Source organism: Schistocerca gregaria, chromosome 3 (assembly GCF_023897955.1).
Source record: "Schistocerca gregaria isolate iqSchGreg1 chromosome 3, iqSchGreg1.2, whole genome shotgun sequence".
Classification (NCBI taxonomy): Eukaryota; Metazoa; Arthropoda; class Insecta; order Orthoptera; family Acrididae; genus Schistocerca; species Schistocerca gregaria.
This window is the reverse complement of record NC_064922.1, coordinates 610,872,302-610,888,462: the sequence shown is the minus strand read 5'-3', so window position 1 is coordinate 610,888,462 and position 16,161 is coordinate 610,872,302. Positions and strand designations below refer to the sequence as shown.

General features: G+C 40.8%; 1 protein-coding gene across 1 annotated transcript in view; it reads left to right on the top strand.

Moving 5' to 3' along the window:
* LOC126356185 (brefeldin A-inhibited guanine nucleotide-exchange protein 1) overlaps nucleotides 1-16,161 on the top strand; it is a 202,260-nt gene that overhangs the window by 144,993 nt on the left and 41,106 nt on the right. The window contains exons 22-24 of the mRNA XM_050006963.1: nucleotides 2,589-2,749; nucleotides 2,834-3,094; nucleotides 11,819-11,954. Coding sequence (XP_049862920.1) covers nucleotides 2,589-2,749; nucleotides 2,834-3,094; nucleotides 11,819-11,954 — 558 coding nt within the window. The remainder of the gene's footprint in view (nucleotides 1-2,588; nucleotides 2,750-2,833; nucleotides 3,095-11,818; nucleotides 11,955-16,161) is intronic.

Below are 16,161 nucleotides of genomic sequence, written 5' to 3'. Positions count from 1 at the left end.
AACAAGCTTTGAAACCGTGTTGAAAAAGTCTGCTACAAGTCTTGTCAACCATGTTATCATGGAGCGCTGCACTTTCCATATGTGGTGAAACATTTTCAACCCAATTACTACTTCATCTCTGGAAGAAGTATTAGTCACTTGGTGCCAAAACTAAAATGTAGAGGGAATGAACTGTTGACTCAAATCGAATTGGTGAAGAAATTGTTGAATTGGTGCAACAAAATTATACGGAATTCTTTGTTTGTTTTTGAATGTCACTAGATAGTTTCCACAATGTTTTACGATATGTAACCAAGTCTGTTGCTTCCCTGAAAACCTGAAGTGCTGTAGCTTTCTGTAGTGCGGACTGGCAGGGCATCAAAAGGCAATAGACACACTCATACACCATTCGAAAAAATGTCACAGTCTTCACAGTTGCAATGCTAAAAAATGCTGACATATGTGTTTACGATCTGTTCATGAACCCTTTCTGATATTCATGCTGACTTTAATGTCTGGTCAATCAGATTTTGAATAAAATAGCTACCACCGCTTTTGAAGCAAGAGGCATATTCTGTCAGTCACATGTTGATTTGTGCTTAAATTGATTTGAGAAATTTGAAATATTTTCAAGTATCAGATGGAAACGAGGATAAGGGATAGACAACTACTGGGATTAAAGCATCTTGTACGAAAAAGAGAGAGATTTACCTAAGTCAGAGGAAAAACTATAGTCAAGAGTTGAAATTCCATTATCGATAACATTGTAATAGTGTGGACAGGCTTTGTGCAATACTGAATTGCATGTATCATATTTTATCAGAATTCAGTGATAGTCCATTTGCAGAGACAAGCTATTTATTTTCAGGAAAATATTATTTACATTTTCAAATACTGAAGTTACTCTGTTAGGCTTGATTATAAAGCTCACGTCGTCAGGAAAGGGAACTATTTCTGCTTCTTGGATGTATAATGGAAGATCATTAATGGTGTAACAAGATCAGATGCAGTATTGATCCCACAGGTCGACTTGCAGTGATTATTTGACAGTCTGAACATGCTGTTTCATTGTATACACTCCCTGCAATGCTTGGCATCCCTTTAGTTAGATGGGGTGGAAAGCTCTTTCCAACAACCACCACCACCACCACCAAAAAACATCGCTGATTTGTTCTGATCTCAAGTACTTTGCTCTGTCATCTTTGTTCTAATCTCAAGTATTTTGTTCTGTCCATCTTTTCTTTGTCCAACTGATCTTCCCTCTTCAAACAATGGAAACTACACGTTGGAATATCAACATTGTAAGGAAAAGGTAGATTGTTACTTACCATAAAGATGGCACATTAAGTTGCAAACAGGCATAATAAAAGACACTTATACATTAGTTTTTTGCCACAGCCTTCTTCAGAAAAAGAAAGAAAAACACACACTATTCATTCACGCAAGCAAGCACACCTCACGCACACATGACCACCAACTCCAGTGATCCGAGCTGCCAGAGTGGTGGTCATGTGTCCATGAGGTGTGCTTCCTTGGGTGAATGAATGGTGTGTGTTTCTTTTTCTGACAAAGGATGTGTCTGAAAGCTAATGTGCAAGTGTGTCTTATTGTGCCTGTCTGCAGCTTAATGTGTCATCTTTTTGGTATGCAGTAATCTACCTTTTCCTTACATTATTGACCTCCCTTCTTTCTTGTTTTGGCTTCTAGATCAGCAGTGACCTTGGTTTTCCGATTACTTGCATTCTAATTGTGTACACTATTTGTTGCCATCCTTCAGTATTTCCTCATTCGGCTTAAATAAAAATTCCTTCGTAATACCTTCATCTTGTCCTGCAAAGTGACAGCTAACCAGTTACTGCTCTCAGAAATATTATCTGTGCACTTTATGTCTTTTTCGTGTGTCATTTAGTAAGTTCCAACATTCACACGTGGCGAGTACTCTCACTGTTTTATGTATTTCAAGTAATTTATTTTCTCTGCTACAATTAAAATGTAGCTTGACTGTGCCACATAGAAACTGGAATTTCTGTAGTTTTCTACTCGCGCCATCATTTGATATTTAAGAAAGATCACAGCTGAGATATAAGAATTTGTTAACTTGCTCCTGATTTTTTTTATTATTAATTTCTATATTGCTGTCATTCAGTCAACATCCTCTATGTGCCATCACTTCTGTTTATGATGTTGAGATGTTTGAATTATATATTTATTGGTTGCTTTCAAAATCAGGCTTATGTTCCAGCTAAAATCAGTCAGTTGTCTGCAAAGAGCATTGTGTCTGTGTTATTTATTTCAGGGAGTTTCAGTGACAGTTTTTGCCATTTATTTGTAACATCATTATATATAAATTTTGAAAAGGCAGGTGACACCCTTGCCAAAGCCCTTGTGATACTACATTTAAAAGTTTAATATATGTTTTGTAATTATACTTGAAGAAAATGCTACAGTACACTCTTGGCCAGTAAGACTTGAAATGTTTGTTTTTGTTTTTCTTGTCAAAGTCCTTTCCATAGTCAATAAAATCAATGTTAGTATATCTATTAATTTATCAGTTATTTTTGTATTTGGGTTAGCATGTAATTAAATTGTGCCTTTTCTGTGTCTTACAGATGATCTTTATGCCAAGAATTTTCCAATAATGATTGACTCATTCCAAGATGCTGTCAAATGTTTGTCAGAATTCGCCTGTAACGCAAGCTTTCCTGATACGAGTATGGAAGCAATTAGACTTATTCGTACATGTGCCAAGTACGTTGATGAGAAACCTCAGGTAAATAATACCAAGTGGTCAGAGTTGTCCCTATTCCATAATCTTTGAGATGTAGTTTGATTTTCTAATTTTTATTATTATTAGTTATTTGCAGAATACAACATGGAAGATATTAACGTACCAGTGGAAGACCGTGTATGGGTGAGAGGGTGGTTTCCACTATTGTTTGAATTGTCTTGTATAGTGAGTCGCTGTAAGTTAGATGTAAGAACTCGTGGCTTAACAGTCTTGTTTGAAATAATCAAGACATATGGGGAAGCTTTCAGAGCCCATTGGTGGAAAGACCTTTTTCAAGTACTCTTCCGGATATTTGACAACATGAAACTTCCTGAGCAGCATACAGAAGTAAGTTAACAGAATAAATGGTGAAGTAACAACAAAAACTCAAATTTTTAATTTCTTGTTTTTGTAGAATTCTTCCTGTTCTCACCATATGCAGTGGGAACACAGCTATTGTTGAGTTGGTATAAGATGATTTCTACCAGCTTCCAGCACTGTTGCCATCTTTCAGCTGCAAAGTGCAGATGACTGCAGGAGAAGACAGTAATTGTCTATGAAGCTGTGGCAATACAGAGGTGTTGCCATAAACATATTTATGAAAGCACTTTACATGATTGGTTAAGGAAGACATGCAAAGCTGCCATGTCCAGTACACTGCAACTGTTGGAGATCTTCTTACGCCGACTTGACTATTGCTGTTAGCATAAACTGATAAAAATTTCTATTTGAATGGCTGGAACTACACCATTAAATCATTATTGTACAGATAGTGGTGATGTAATGAAATAGGAACTAACTTAAGTGTGCAGCTAAATTTTACCATTATTGAGCTATATGGTTTTTCCAGTGTCAATATTCCCAGATCACATGTCTTGTTTAACTGACTTTGTTCTTATTGATAATAAAGACACCTGACAAATGAATATCAGTTGCCTCTGTAATGACAGTATTCCATAAGCTTGATAACTGGAACATCAGTTTTGGTGTACGGCAACTCATAGGTGGTTGAAATTGTTGCTAGGATTGTGATGAAATATAGTCCACAATAAGCCCTGGGACATGCACAGAAATTGATAGAGATTATTATCAAGTGAGGTTTTTCAGTGATTAAGACAATGGACTTGCATTGGAGATAACTGGAACTCAATTCCCCTTCTGGCTACCCCAATGTAGATTTTCTGTGTTTTTCCAAAACTGATCCATACAAATGCTGCTATGGTTCCTTTGAATGTACACGGTAATTTTCTTCCCTATCTTTTCCCAGTCTGAACTTTTGATCTGTCTATAATGACCTCATTGGTAATAGAACATAAACCGTAGTCATTCTCACTTCCAAGGCGATTGTAAACAGTTGACACACATGTAGAACCTTAAAATTATTGTGACCTTCTGCGTTACTTCAGAAGAAGAATCTTATTGGTGAATCAACAACTGATATATCTGTTTCGGAAACAGATGTTCCACAGCTACACTTTGTTTTAATTTTATTTTTATTATCTTTTGTTCTTTGGCACTACTCTTGGAATCACACCCTATGCTCAAGCAACCATTCTAGCCATCACCCAAGCTGTCAGGCGGTGATCAATCACCAGCAGTTGTAATAGCCTAACTTCAACCCAGAAACTAGTAGCAATGAATTAAAGACAAATAAAAGCTTTATTTTTTTTATTTATTTAGCTTTTTATAACTGTCAAACATTTGTTTTCAAAGCAAAAAATTAAAGTTCTCAGGTCTCTGAAAATTTAATTTTGTTATACAAGGTGTTTCAAAACTTCCATTTCCCTATTTGAAGGATTGCAATTGGGAGTGCATAAGTTTCAATTTGAATTGCAATTTGTGCCCAGAAAGTTACTGTTTCCACACTCCCTTAAAACCCACATCCTTTCATCTTTCCTTTTCCTTCCCTCTTTCCTGACGAAGCAGCCGCTGGTTGTGAAAGCTCGAAATTTTGTGTGTGTGTGTTTGTGTGTTATTTTATTGTGCCTGTCTACCGGCACTTTCCCGCTTGGTAAGTCTTGGAATCTTTATTTTTAATATATTTTTCCCATGTGGAAGTTTATATATATTAAAAACAAAGATTCCAAGACTTACCAAGCGGGAAAGCGCCGGCAGACAGGCACATGAACAAAACACACAAACACACACACAGAATTACGAGCTTTCGCAACTGGCAGTTGCTTCGTCAGGAAAGAGGGGAAGGAGAGGGAAAAATGAAAGGATGTGGGTTTTAAGGGAGAGGGTAAGGAGTCATTCCAATCCCGGGAGCGGAAAGACTTCCCTTAGGGGAAAAAAAAGGACAGGTGTACACTCGCGCGCGCACACACACACACACACACACACACATATCCATCCGCACATACACAGACACAAGCAGACATATTTCAAATATGTCTGCTTGTGTCTGTGTATGTGCGGATGGATATGTGTGTGTGTGTGTGTGTGTGTGTGTGTGTGTGTGTGTGTGTGTGTGTGTGGAGTCATTCCAATCCCGGGAGCGGAAAGACTTCCCTTAGGGGAAAAAAAGGACCTGGTACAGAAGCAGATAACCAGAGCCACTTCCTCATCCCCTCAAACCCAGGACCTCTCACAGAAGAACCCCAAAAGTGCCCCACTTGTGACAGAATACTTCCCGGGACTGGATCAGACCTTGAATGTGGCTCTCCAGCAGGGATACGACTTCCCAAAATCCTGCCCCGAAATGAGATCCATCCTTCATGAAATCCTCCCCACTCCACCAAGAGTGTCTTTCCGCCGTCCACCTAACCTTCGTAACCTCTTGGTTCATCCCTATGAAATCCCCAAACCACCTTCCCTACCCTCTGGCTCCTACCCTTGCAACCGACCCCGGTGTAAAACCTGTCCTATGCACCCTCCCACCACCACCTACTCCAGTCCTGTAACCCGGAAGGTGTACACGATCAAAGGGAGAGCCACGTGTGAAAGCACCCACGTGATTTACCAATTGACCTGCCTGCACTGTGACGCTTTCTATGTGGGAATGACCAGCAACAAACTGTCCATTCGCATGAATGGACACAGGCAGACAGTGTTTGTTGGTAATGAGGATCACCCTGTGGCTAAACATGCCTTGATGCACGGCCAGCACATCTTGGCACAGTGTTACACCGTCCGAGTTATCTGGATACTTCCCACCAACACCAATGTATCCGAACTCCGGAGATGGGAACTCGCCCTTCAGTATATCCTCTCTTCTCGATATCCGCCAGGCCTCAACCTCCGCTAATTTCAAGTTGCCGCCGCTCATACCTCACCTGTCTTTCAACAACTTCTTTGCCTCTGTACTTCCGCCTCGACTGACATCTCTGCCCTTACTCTTTGCCTTTAAATATGTCTGCTTGTGTCTGTGTATGTGCGGATGGATATTTGTGTGTGTGTGTGTGTGTGTGTGTGTGTGTGTGTGTGTGTGTGTGTGTGTGTGTGTGTGTGTGCGAGTGTACACCTGTCCTTTTTTTTCCCTAAGGGAAGTCTTTTCGCTCCCGGGATTGGAATGACTCCTTACCCTCTCCGTTAAAACCCACATCCTTTCGTCTTTCCCTCTCCTTCCTGAAGAAGCAACCATTGGTTGCGAAAGCTAATAATTCTGTGTGTGTGTTTGTGTGTTTTGTTCATGTGCCTGTCTGCCGGCGCTTTCCCGCTTGGTAAGTCTTGGAATATATACCCTTAAGGCAAAAACAACATACCATGGAGGAATTATCTGAATGGGACATAAATCAGTAGATGTGATATACGTGTACAGACAAACAAATGATTACAATTTCAGAAGGATTGGATGATTTATTTAAGGGAAAGAGCTTCAGAAGCTGAGCAAGTCAATAACATGTTGGTAACCTGTGCCTTTAATGCAAGCAGTTATTTGGCTTAGCATTGATTTACAGAGTTATTGTATGTCCTCTTGATGGATATCATGCCAAATTCTGTCGAGTTGGCATGTTAGATCGTCAATATCTCATGCTGATTGGAGAGCTCCGCCCCATAATGCTGCAAACATTTTCAGTCAGGGAGAGATTTGGCTACCTTGCTGGCCAAGGTAGCACTGCTGTACTGTAAGGGTGCCACAAATGACAGCCAAAGGTGTCCCTGCTATGAAAAGAAATGCCACCGCAGCTCATCACTCCTGGTTGTGAGGGCATATGACTGGTGACAGTCAGGTTGGTGCCCCTCTGCTGTCTGGGGTGTCCTGAGACACACCTTCAGCCAGGAATCACATAGACTGGAGTAGACTTGTCTTCAGAAATGAGTCCCACTTTGATTTGAATCATGGCGACCAGGAAAAGCGTGTCTAGATGCCGTGGACAGAGGTGGGATACCAATCTTACTGTCACCCAGAGTGCAGTGTGTGTGTGTGTGTGTGTGTGTGTGTGTGTGTGTGTGTGTGTGTTTCACACAATAGTAGAAGAAATACTGATAAAAACAGCCCACAAATGGTGGCCACTTCCACACGTACTGAAAAGCAGATTAGTGTTTTTTTTACTGCACTATCACTGGTCACATCAGGCCCCAAAAAGCTTCACTTCTAATACAAATAGCTGTAAGTGGGAATTTGGGTATATGCACTGAAGTGCCAAAGAAACTGGTATAGGCATGTGTATTCAAATACAGAGATATGTAAACAGGAAGGATATGGCACGTTAGCAATGCCTATATGAGACAAGTGTCTGGTGCAGTTGTTAGATCGGTTACTGCTGCTACAATGGCAGGTTATCAAGATTTAAGTGGGTTTGAACATAGTGTTACAGTCGGCACGTGAGCAATAGGACACAGCATCTCCTAGGTAGCAATGAGGTGGGGATTTTCCCATACGACCATTTCACAACTGTTCTGTGAATATCAGGAATCCGGAAAAAGATACTGCAGAATGGGACCAATGACGACTGGAGAGAATCATTCAGAATTACAGAAGTGCAATCCTTCTGCAAATTGCTGCATATGTAGGTACTGGGCCGTCAACAAGTGTCAGCGTGCGAACCATTCAATGAAATTTCACCAATGTGGGCTTTCAGAGCCAAAGGCCCACTCGTGTACCCTTTATGGCTGCACGACACAAAGCTGTATGCTTTGCCTGGGCCTATCTACACCGACATTGGACTGTTGATGGCTGGAAACATGGTGCCTGGTCAGATGGATCTCATTTCAAACTGTATTGAGTGGATGGACATCTACGGGTCTTATGGAGACAACCTCCCAAATCCATGGACCCTGCATGTTGGCAGGGGACTGTTCAAGCTGGTGGAGCTTCTGCAATGGTGTGGGGCATGTGCCGTTTGAATAATATGGGACCCATTATACATCTATATACAACTCTGACAGGTGACACATATTTAAGCATCCTGTCTGATCACCTGCATCCATTCATGTCCTTTGCGCATTCCGACAGACTTGGGCAATTCCAGCAGGACAAAGCGACACACCACATCCAGAATTGCTACAGAGTGGTCCAGGAACACTCTTCTGAGTTTAAACACTTCACTGGCCACCAAACTCCCCAGACATGAACATTATTGAGCATATCTGGGATGCCTTGCAATGTGCTGTTCAGAAGAGGTCTCTGCCTCCTTGTACTCTTACAAATTTATAGACAGCCCTGCAGGACTCATGGCGTCAGTTCCCTACAGCACTACTGCAGACATTAGTCAAGTCCGTGCCATGTCATGTTGTGTCACTTCTGCCTGCTCACAGGAGCTTTACCCAATATGAGGCCCGTGTACCAGTTTCTTTGGCTCTTCAGTTTTTATAATATAAAAGTTGAAATGTGAGACACAGTGTTCAGGAATGGAGGTCGTAATGGCAACAGTTTGAGGTTTATATGACAAGCCACAATAAGACTGTGAAAACTGTACCCTTGCCAGACATAACTGTGCAGTTTACCATCACTAATCTCTCTCACACCTATCTGAAATATGCAGTTACCTCTGGTACAATATAATTTATTCATCAGGAGTGACATAAGACATGACATCACACATGATAAGCTGAGCAGCTAAACTGGAGGTGTGTTGGAATCTTAAGTACTTAAAATCATCCTCTCATAATAAAATGACTTCATAGAATGAGAAGTGGAAACATTCCCATAAACGAAATGACAAGAGGGGTGTGAGGAATCACCTCAAAGGTCATCACTGAAGATTTCAGCACATCACATGACTGGCAGAATTGCTTAAGACAAAACACTAAATACACTGCCTTAATCTCTCTTACCAAAATTTAAATGGAGTACGTTACTTGGAAAATGTTAAACACTGGGAGACAACTATTTTGGAATGGCTGATAAGAGACGTGATCTGATTAACATTTTCATTGTTGATAGCAATGGAGGTCTTCTATAATGTATTTCCCTCAAAAACATAGACTTGTTCTGCTGAGGGAAAAGTGTCAGAGAGACCTAAAAGAAAAGAGAAAATGACATCCCTGCTGTGTTTAAATAGTGACAACAGTGATGAAAAGTTGCCAACATTAATAGTCAGAAAATTTTAAACTACCAGGTGGTTTAGAGACGTAAAAACACTGCTGTGCCTCTACAATTTTATTAGCAATGCCTGGATGAATGCTGAGATTCGTACAAAGATTCTTAGGAGTTTGACAGGTGCCTTGCACAACCAAAGGAGATGGCATTGCTCAGGAACAATGATGTGGTGTGTTTTCCTGCTAACTGTATAAGTCACCTGCACTCTCTAAACCTTGAAAATATTTCGTCCTGAAAAGTTAAATACAGAATGATTTGTGGAGAAGTCAGTTTCATTCCTCAAAAGAAATGATGTAATGAGAATAAATACCTTACAGGCTTTGCACACACTTGTACTACCTAGAATTGTAACCCAATAGATTGTGTTGAGCCCGACTGGCAGCTGTCCACTATCAGTTGGTGTAGAATAAAATGAGGATGATTTTCCCAAATGCTGTCACAGATATCCCAGCAAGCATGACATTGCAGGACTTTGTCGTGATGTTGACATCCTGATCTTTCACAAATCAGGTAGATAAATGGACTGTATGTTGCTTTTGTAAAGAGCAAAGCAGAACTGGGCAATTGTTCAGAAGGGGGAGCAGGCTTGGGGATGATGATGATGATGATGATGATGATGATGATGATGATGATGATGATGATGATGATGATGATTGGGTGGATGGGTGGGTGGGTGGATGAATGGATGATAATGATGGTTGATTTGGTGGAGGGCACCAAAAAGCGAGGTCCCATTGGATTAGGGAGGGATGCGGAAGGAAATCAACCATACCCTTTTAAAGCAACCATCCCAGCATTTGCCAGGGTGATTTGGGAAAACACAGAAAACCTAAATCAAGATGGCCGGGTGTGGATTTGAATTGTGGTGCTCCAGAATGCAAGTCCAGTATGCCGTGCCACCTCAGTAGGTGGTGGCGGTGGCAGTGGTGGCAATGATTATTCGTATGCGGTAAGTTTAGCTGCAGCAGTTGGAAACTATTTTTTCTCTTTCAGTGTAGGTGAGTTGGTTCTAGCCAAATTTTTGTTCCTTTTCATGCAGTCATATTTACTTATGCCATTAGTTGAATAAAACAACTTTTTAACGTAAAAGATTTCTTCTTCATTCTGGCTACTGCCTTAAAAATCAAGACACCATCTGTTGATGATAAAATGCTAGAGCTTAACCCCTGTTTAAGAGAAATCCCTATTTAAGAAAAAAATGGCTACTGCCTTAAAAATCAAGACACCATCTGTTGATGATGATAAAATGCTAGAGCTTAACCCCTGTTTAAGAGAAATCCCTATTTAAGAAAAAAATATTATTTTCTTCCGAGACTCATTAAAATGGGATTTTACTACATTGGACAACAACACATTAAATCCTTTTTCTATCTCTTTCTAATTTCATATTCGCACACAGTGTTGCACTCTCTCTCTCTCTCTCTCTCTCTCTCTCTCTCTCTCTCTCTCTCTGTATCACTCTCTTAGTGGTTTAAGTTGAGAAATGTCCAGTAGCATAAAAATGGAAAAGAGGGGAAAAAATATAAAATAACTAGTTCTAAGACTACTTATTGGTGAAAAACGTACATGGTAACCACTTGCTACATAATCCAGTGGTCATTTGATAAACTGACTGTAAAAATGATATTGCAATAAGATAGTTAACATCATTTCATGTAAAATGAATGACACAGTTAGTGTGTGGAAGTGTCCAGCATTTGTGGGCAGTTCTTATCAGTATTTCTTCTACCATTGTTTGAAATACAGGACTTTAAGAAGGAAGGTCCTCTTCATGTGAAACATTGGAATTTTTCAGTTGTGCTTGTGTGTCGTGTTTGGAAGTATATGTCTTCTGACAGAGAACAATACCTTGACTTTGAGCTAGTCAGAAACTTATGGATTTTCGTGAAGACAAGCTGAAACCACTGGCAACATGCCATTCTTTTCGTGTAGCCAGTCTCTCATGATTTGAAAACTGTGGGTAAATAGTCTGGTTACAGACAAGTGCCTAGCCAAGTACCTAACAGTGGTTGTCTCCACTGTACACCTTATGATGACTTGTGGAGTAGAGATGTAGGTCTAGAAAGCCAAACTTCTCTCTATGTAAAATTTCTCTGAAAGAATCAGATCCAGGAAAGATATTGGCATGAAAAGTTCTCCAGAAATTACTCTTGGTCATCGGCTCATCAACTCTTGTTTTCAGTACAAAATAAAAAAAAAAAAAAAAAAAAAACCTTTGCCACAAAGTGCATTAGTACACTTTCAACCTTCCCCCCCCCCCCCCCCCCTCCATTTCCCCACCCCTCCCTCCATACACTAACATCTGATTACAGTAATTTGGCAAAACTATACGGATGCAGTTCATCCTTCACATAATTAATGTACATTTGTTACATATAGCCTCATTTGGCCAAGTTAAAGGTCTCATGCTCGTCATAACTAGTAATTATGTTAGAATTTTGACCTTAAGCTTTTCTTTAGTGTTTGATAAAAAAATATCCTAAATGAATGGATACTAGTATGTGTTGTAAATTGTTTTTGGATTCTGTGGATGTAAATATTCATTATTCATCTTTCATTTGCTAAAAATCTATGTTCACTAATTTCAGAAAGCTGAGTGGATGACGACAACATGCAATCATGCACTCTATGCAATTGTAGATGTGTTTACACAATATTTTGATGTTTTGGGGCCTCTTCTATTGGAAGATTTGTACACTCAGCTACATTGGTGTGTACAACAAGGTAACTGCTATGTTTGTGTGTTTGTTTTATTATAGCAGTCATAATGAAGAAGTAATTGAAAGAACCACTATTGCAACTACTATTCATAATTGTGCATGTGTGTAGGGTGCAACATGGATTTCAGAGGATACATGCAAGAAGCTCTCTAATAACCATGCATTTATATACAGTTCGAATGTGTAAACAATGGGAAATAAGGAGGAATAATTAGACAGTATTATGAAAAGGATAAGAGTTCTACTCACCATATAGTGGAGATATTGAGTTTGCAGACAGGCACAACAAAAACACTGTTGTTGTGCTTGTCTGCAACTCAGTATCTCCACTATATGGTGAGGAGCAATCTATCCTTTTCACAGTATGGTCAGTTTGAGTGTTTATTATAGCTGTCTCTCTAAACAAACAAACAAAAAAAAGTCCAGGTGTGAGTAGAAGTCGCACACTGCAGGTTCCATACATACTTGATTGTGTATCTACACAGTTCATCCATTCCAGGAATTGAAAATCTCGATGAATTTAGCCTGTTATTGACATTGATACTTGTGAGATATCGGTTCTGAGGATTCCAGGGCTTTTGAGAATGTTTTAATTTCAAGTCTGAAGTCGGATAACTAATGACAAAAGTGTGTGTGTGTGTGTGTGTGTGTGTGTGTGTGTGTGTGTGTGTGTAATTAGCTACTAATATTTTTGGATTTCTCTCCTAGCCTGTACTGTGAAACCTAACTTCTTGCTAAATTTTATGATTTTAGGTCAACGGGAAGCACCCTATAGGTTTTGGTCAGTGAGTTTGCGCAAATCAAAACCTGTTACATAAATGGCTGTATCTTTTGATTTGCATTGACTTAAAAAGTTACATTTATTACACTGATAAGCTACCGTTGACCTTAGTTTATGAATTAAATTTCAACTGGAAATGTCTGCCTGTTCCTGAGAAAAAGGATTTTTGACAGACAGACAATATTTCATTGGTGCATTGACTGCTGATATATAGATGCAGCAGAATCTGATTGTCAGGGCTACTATCCATTAGACATGTGTCAACTTTGTGATTTCAACTGTTCAGCCAAGTTTTTAATTCCCTTTTCTACATGGTAATTCAGTGACAGTCTGTCAACAACATATCATGCAAAAAATGGCACCGATAATTTGGATGAACACCCAAAACCAATCCATTACTCAGTCATACCAAAAAAGCTGGCCTTCATTAGATATGTTAAAATGAAATCAAGTTTACTTTTACAATCTGAAGTAAAATATTGGGAGAACCCCTGATATAAACTTTCTGATATAAAGTATCTCATCACAGTTACACCATACATAACAACTAAGTGGCTTTTAACAAGTGCTAAAGTTATATTACAATACCCTGTACTTATCTGCACTACACAGTGCCTACAGGTGGTGTTTGCTGTCGTGAACTTCAGTGTATTAGTTGTAAAACTGTTGTTATCCAAATTCATGTTCCATAACATACATGACTCTTGATTTCCATATAGGGGAAGACGGCAACATTTACTGATTATAGCTGTAGAGCCAGGACTCTCTAAAACGTGTTCGACTATATCTCCTTTCCATTTCATAATCAAATATTACATAAATATTAACTCCAAGATAAGATCTATAACGTATTTTGACACCTACACAACATTTCCTTTCAGTGTATTACAAGAAACCATACTAGAAATTAGGTGTTTTCGAGATACACTCCTGGAAATTGAAATAAGAACACCGTGAATTCATTGTCCCAGGAAGGGGAAACTTTATTGACATTTCCTGGGGTCAGATACATCACATGATCACACTGACAGAACCACAGCCACATAGACACAGGCAACAGAGCATGCACAATGTCGGCACTAGTACAGTGTATATCCACCTTTCGCAGCAATGCAGACTACTATTCTCCCATGGAGACGATCGTAGAGATGCTGGATGTAGTCATGTGGAACGGCTTGCCATGCCATTTCCACCTGGCGCCTCAGTTGGACCAGCGTTCGTGCTGGACGTGCAGACCGCGTGAGACGACACTTCATCCAGTCCCAAACATGATCAATGGGGGACAGATCCGGAGATCTTTTGCTGGCCATGGTAGTTGACTTACACCTTCTAGAGTACGTTGGGTGGCACGGGATACATGCGGACGTGCATTGTCCTGTTGGAACAGCAAGTTCCCTTGCCGGTCTAGGAATGGTAGAACGATGGGTTCGATGACAGTTTGGATGTACTGTGCACTATTCAGTGTCCCCTCGACGATCACCAGAGGTGTACGGCCAGTGTAGAAGATCGCTCCCCACATCATGATGCCGGGTGTTGGCCCTGTGTGCCTCGGTCGTATGCAGTCCTGATTGTGGCGCTCACCTGCACGGCACCAAACACGCATACGACCATCATTGGCACCAAGGCAGAAGCGACTCTCATCGCTGAAGACGACACGTCTCCATTCGTCCCTCCATTCACGCCTGTCGCGACACCACTGGAGGCGTGCTGCACGATGTTGGGACATGAGCGGAAGATGGCCTAACGGTGTGCGGGACCGTAGCCCAGCTTCATGGAGACGGTTGCGAATGGTCCTCGCCGATACCCCAGGAGCAACAGTGTTCCTAATTTGCTGGAAAGTGGCGGTGCGGTCCCCTACAGCACTGCGTAGGATCCTACGGTCTTGGCGTGCATCCGTGCGTCGCTGCGGTCCGGTCCCAGGTCGACGGGCACGTGCACCTTCCGCCGACCACTGGCGACAACATCGATGTACTGTGGAGACCTCACGCCCCACGTGTTGAGCAATTCGGCGGTACGTCCACCCGGTCTCTCGCATGCCCACTATACGCCCTCGCTCAAAGTCCGTCAACTGCACATACGGTTCACGTCCACGCTGTCGCGGCATGCTACCAGTGTTAAAGACTGCGATGGAGCTCTGTATGCCACGGCAAACTGGCTGACACTGACGGCGGCGGTGCACAAATGCTGCACAGCTAGCGCCATTCGACGGCCAACACCACGGTTCCTGGTGTGTCCGCTGTGCCGTGCGTGTGATCATTGCTTGTACAGCCCTCTCGCAGTGTCCGGAGCAAGTATGGTGGGTCTGACACACCGGTGTCAATGTGTTCTTTTTTCCATTTCCAGGAGTGTATATGTAATCCAGTGTATGTTAGCTTCACTGCATGCTTATTTGTGTTTTCATTTCTGATCTTGCAATATGAATGTTTTTGTGTATATTCAGTCCACAGTGTATGAGTTCACGAAACGTCATGGGTCTTGTGTCCCGTAATGTGATTGGCTGACAAAAGCAAATTGAGCAGCCACCACTTTAAGTGTGTGCAAAGCTGATGTGCTTCATTTGTTGGTTTTCATATTTGTTACAAACAACTTTGTGGACAGGGCATCCACAGCTGTGGTAGTACATTGTATAGCAAGAACTCTGCAAACAGTTGTATCTTGATCAATTTTATTAACACACTTATCATTTTTGTGGCTTATAGCAACACCATCAGGTGCATATCTAAACAATGAGAAACTGAACCCTAATAAGTCAAAGTAATACCAATTAAAATATGGTAAACTTTAAACATCATGGTGGAGAATACAGAAGGCTCAACGTTTATAGCAAAAACCCTAATGTCCGTAAGGTGGATATTCAATGTATAAAAGGTTGGGCAATGGGAAACATTCTGTGCCATGTAACAATGATGTGCTTATAACAAAAGAGTGAAAGTGAGATGAGATGCTGGACCAAAAGCAACATATTACTGAGGCAAGAACCAGAAGGCTTGCCAGCAAGTCAACAAAACAGAGAGCAACCCAGGTGAACTGCAGCTATCAGTGGTCGCACTGTGCATCCAGGGTAAGACGGTGAAGCTGTTTGAGAAAGTTCAAGGGCCGCCTCAAGTATCCGCTTTTGAGAATATGGTCACTATGTGGTCAGTATATTTAAAAAATTAAGAATTTTACATATGGAGAAAGAGTCATACCCTTAATATTTTAGAAGAGGTAGAGATTATATGTAACATGAAATTGTATCCACAGCTCATATTGAACAAGATTGAGCTATGACGTAGGGCATTTAATTCAATTATTGAATGTATTCCTTTAACCTTGTTTCCCCTTAAGACATTTTGTGATTTTGTAATATCTGTTCCTTACTGCATGTTTGGTTGGGCCACCACTGTAAGTACAATGTAATTTGCTCCTGTCTCTGGGTCTATCTTCTAGA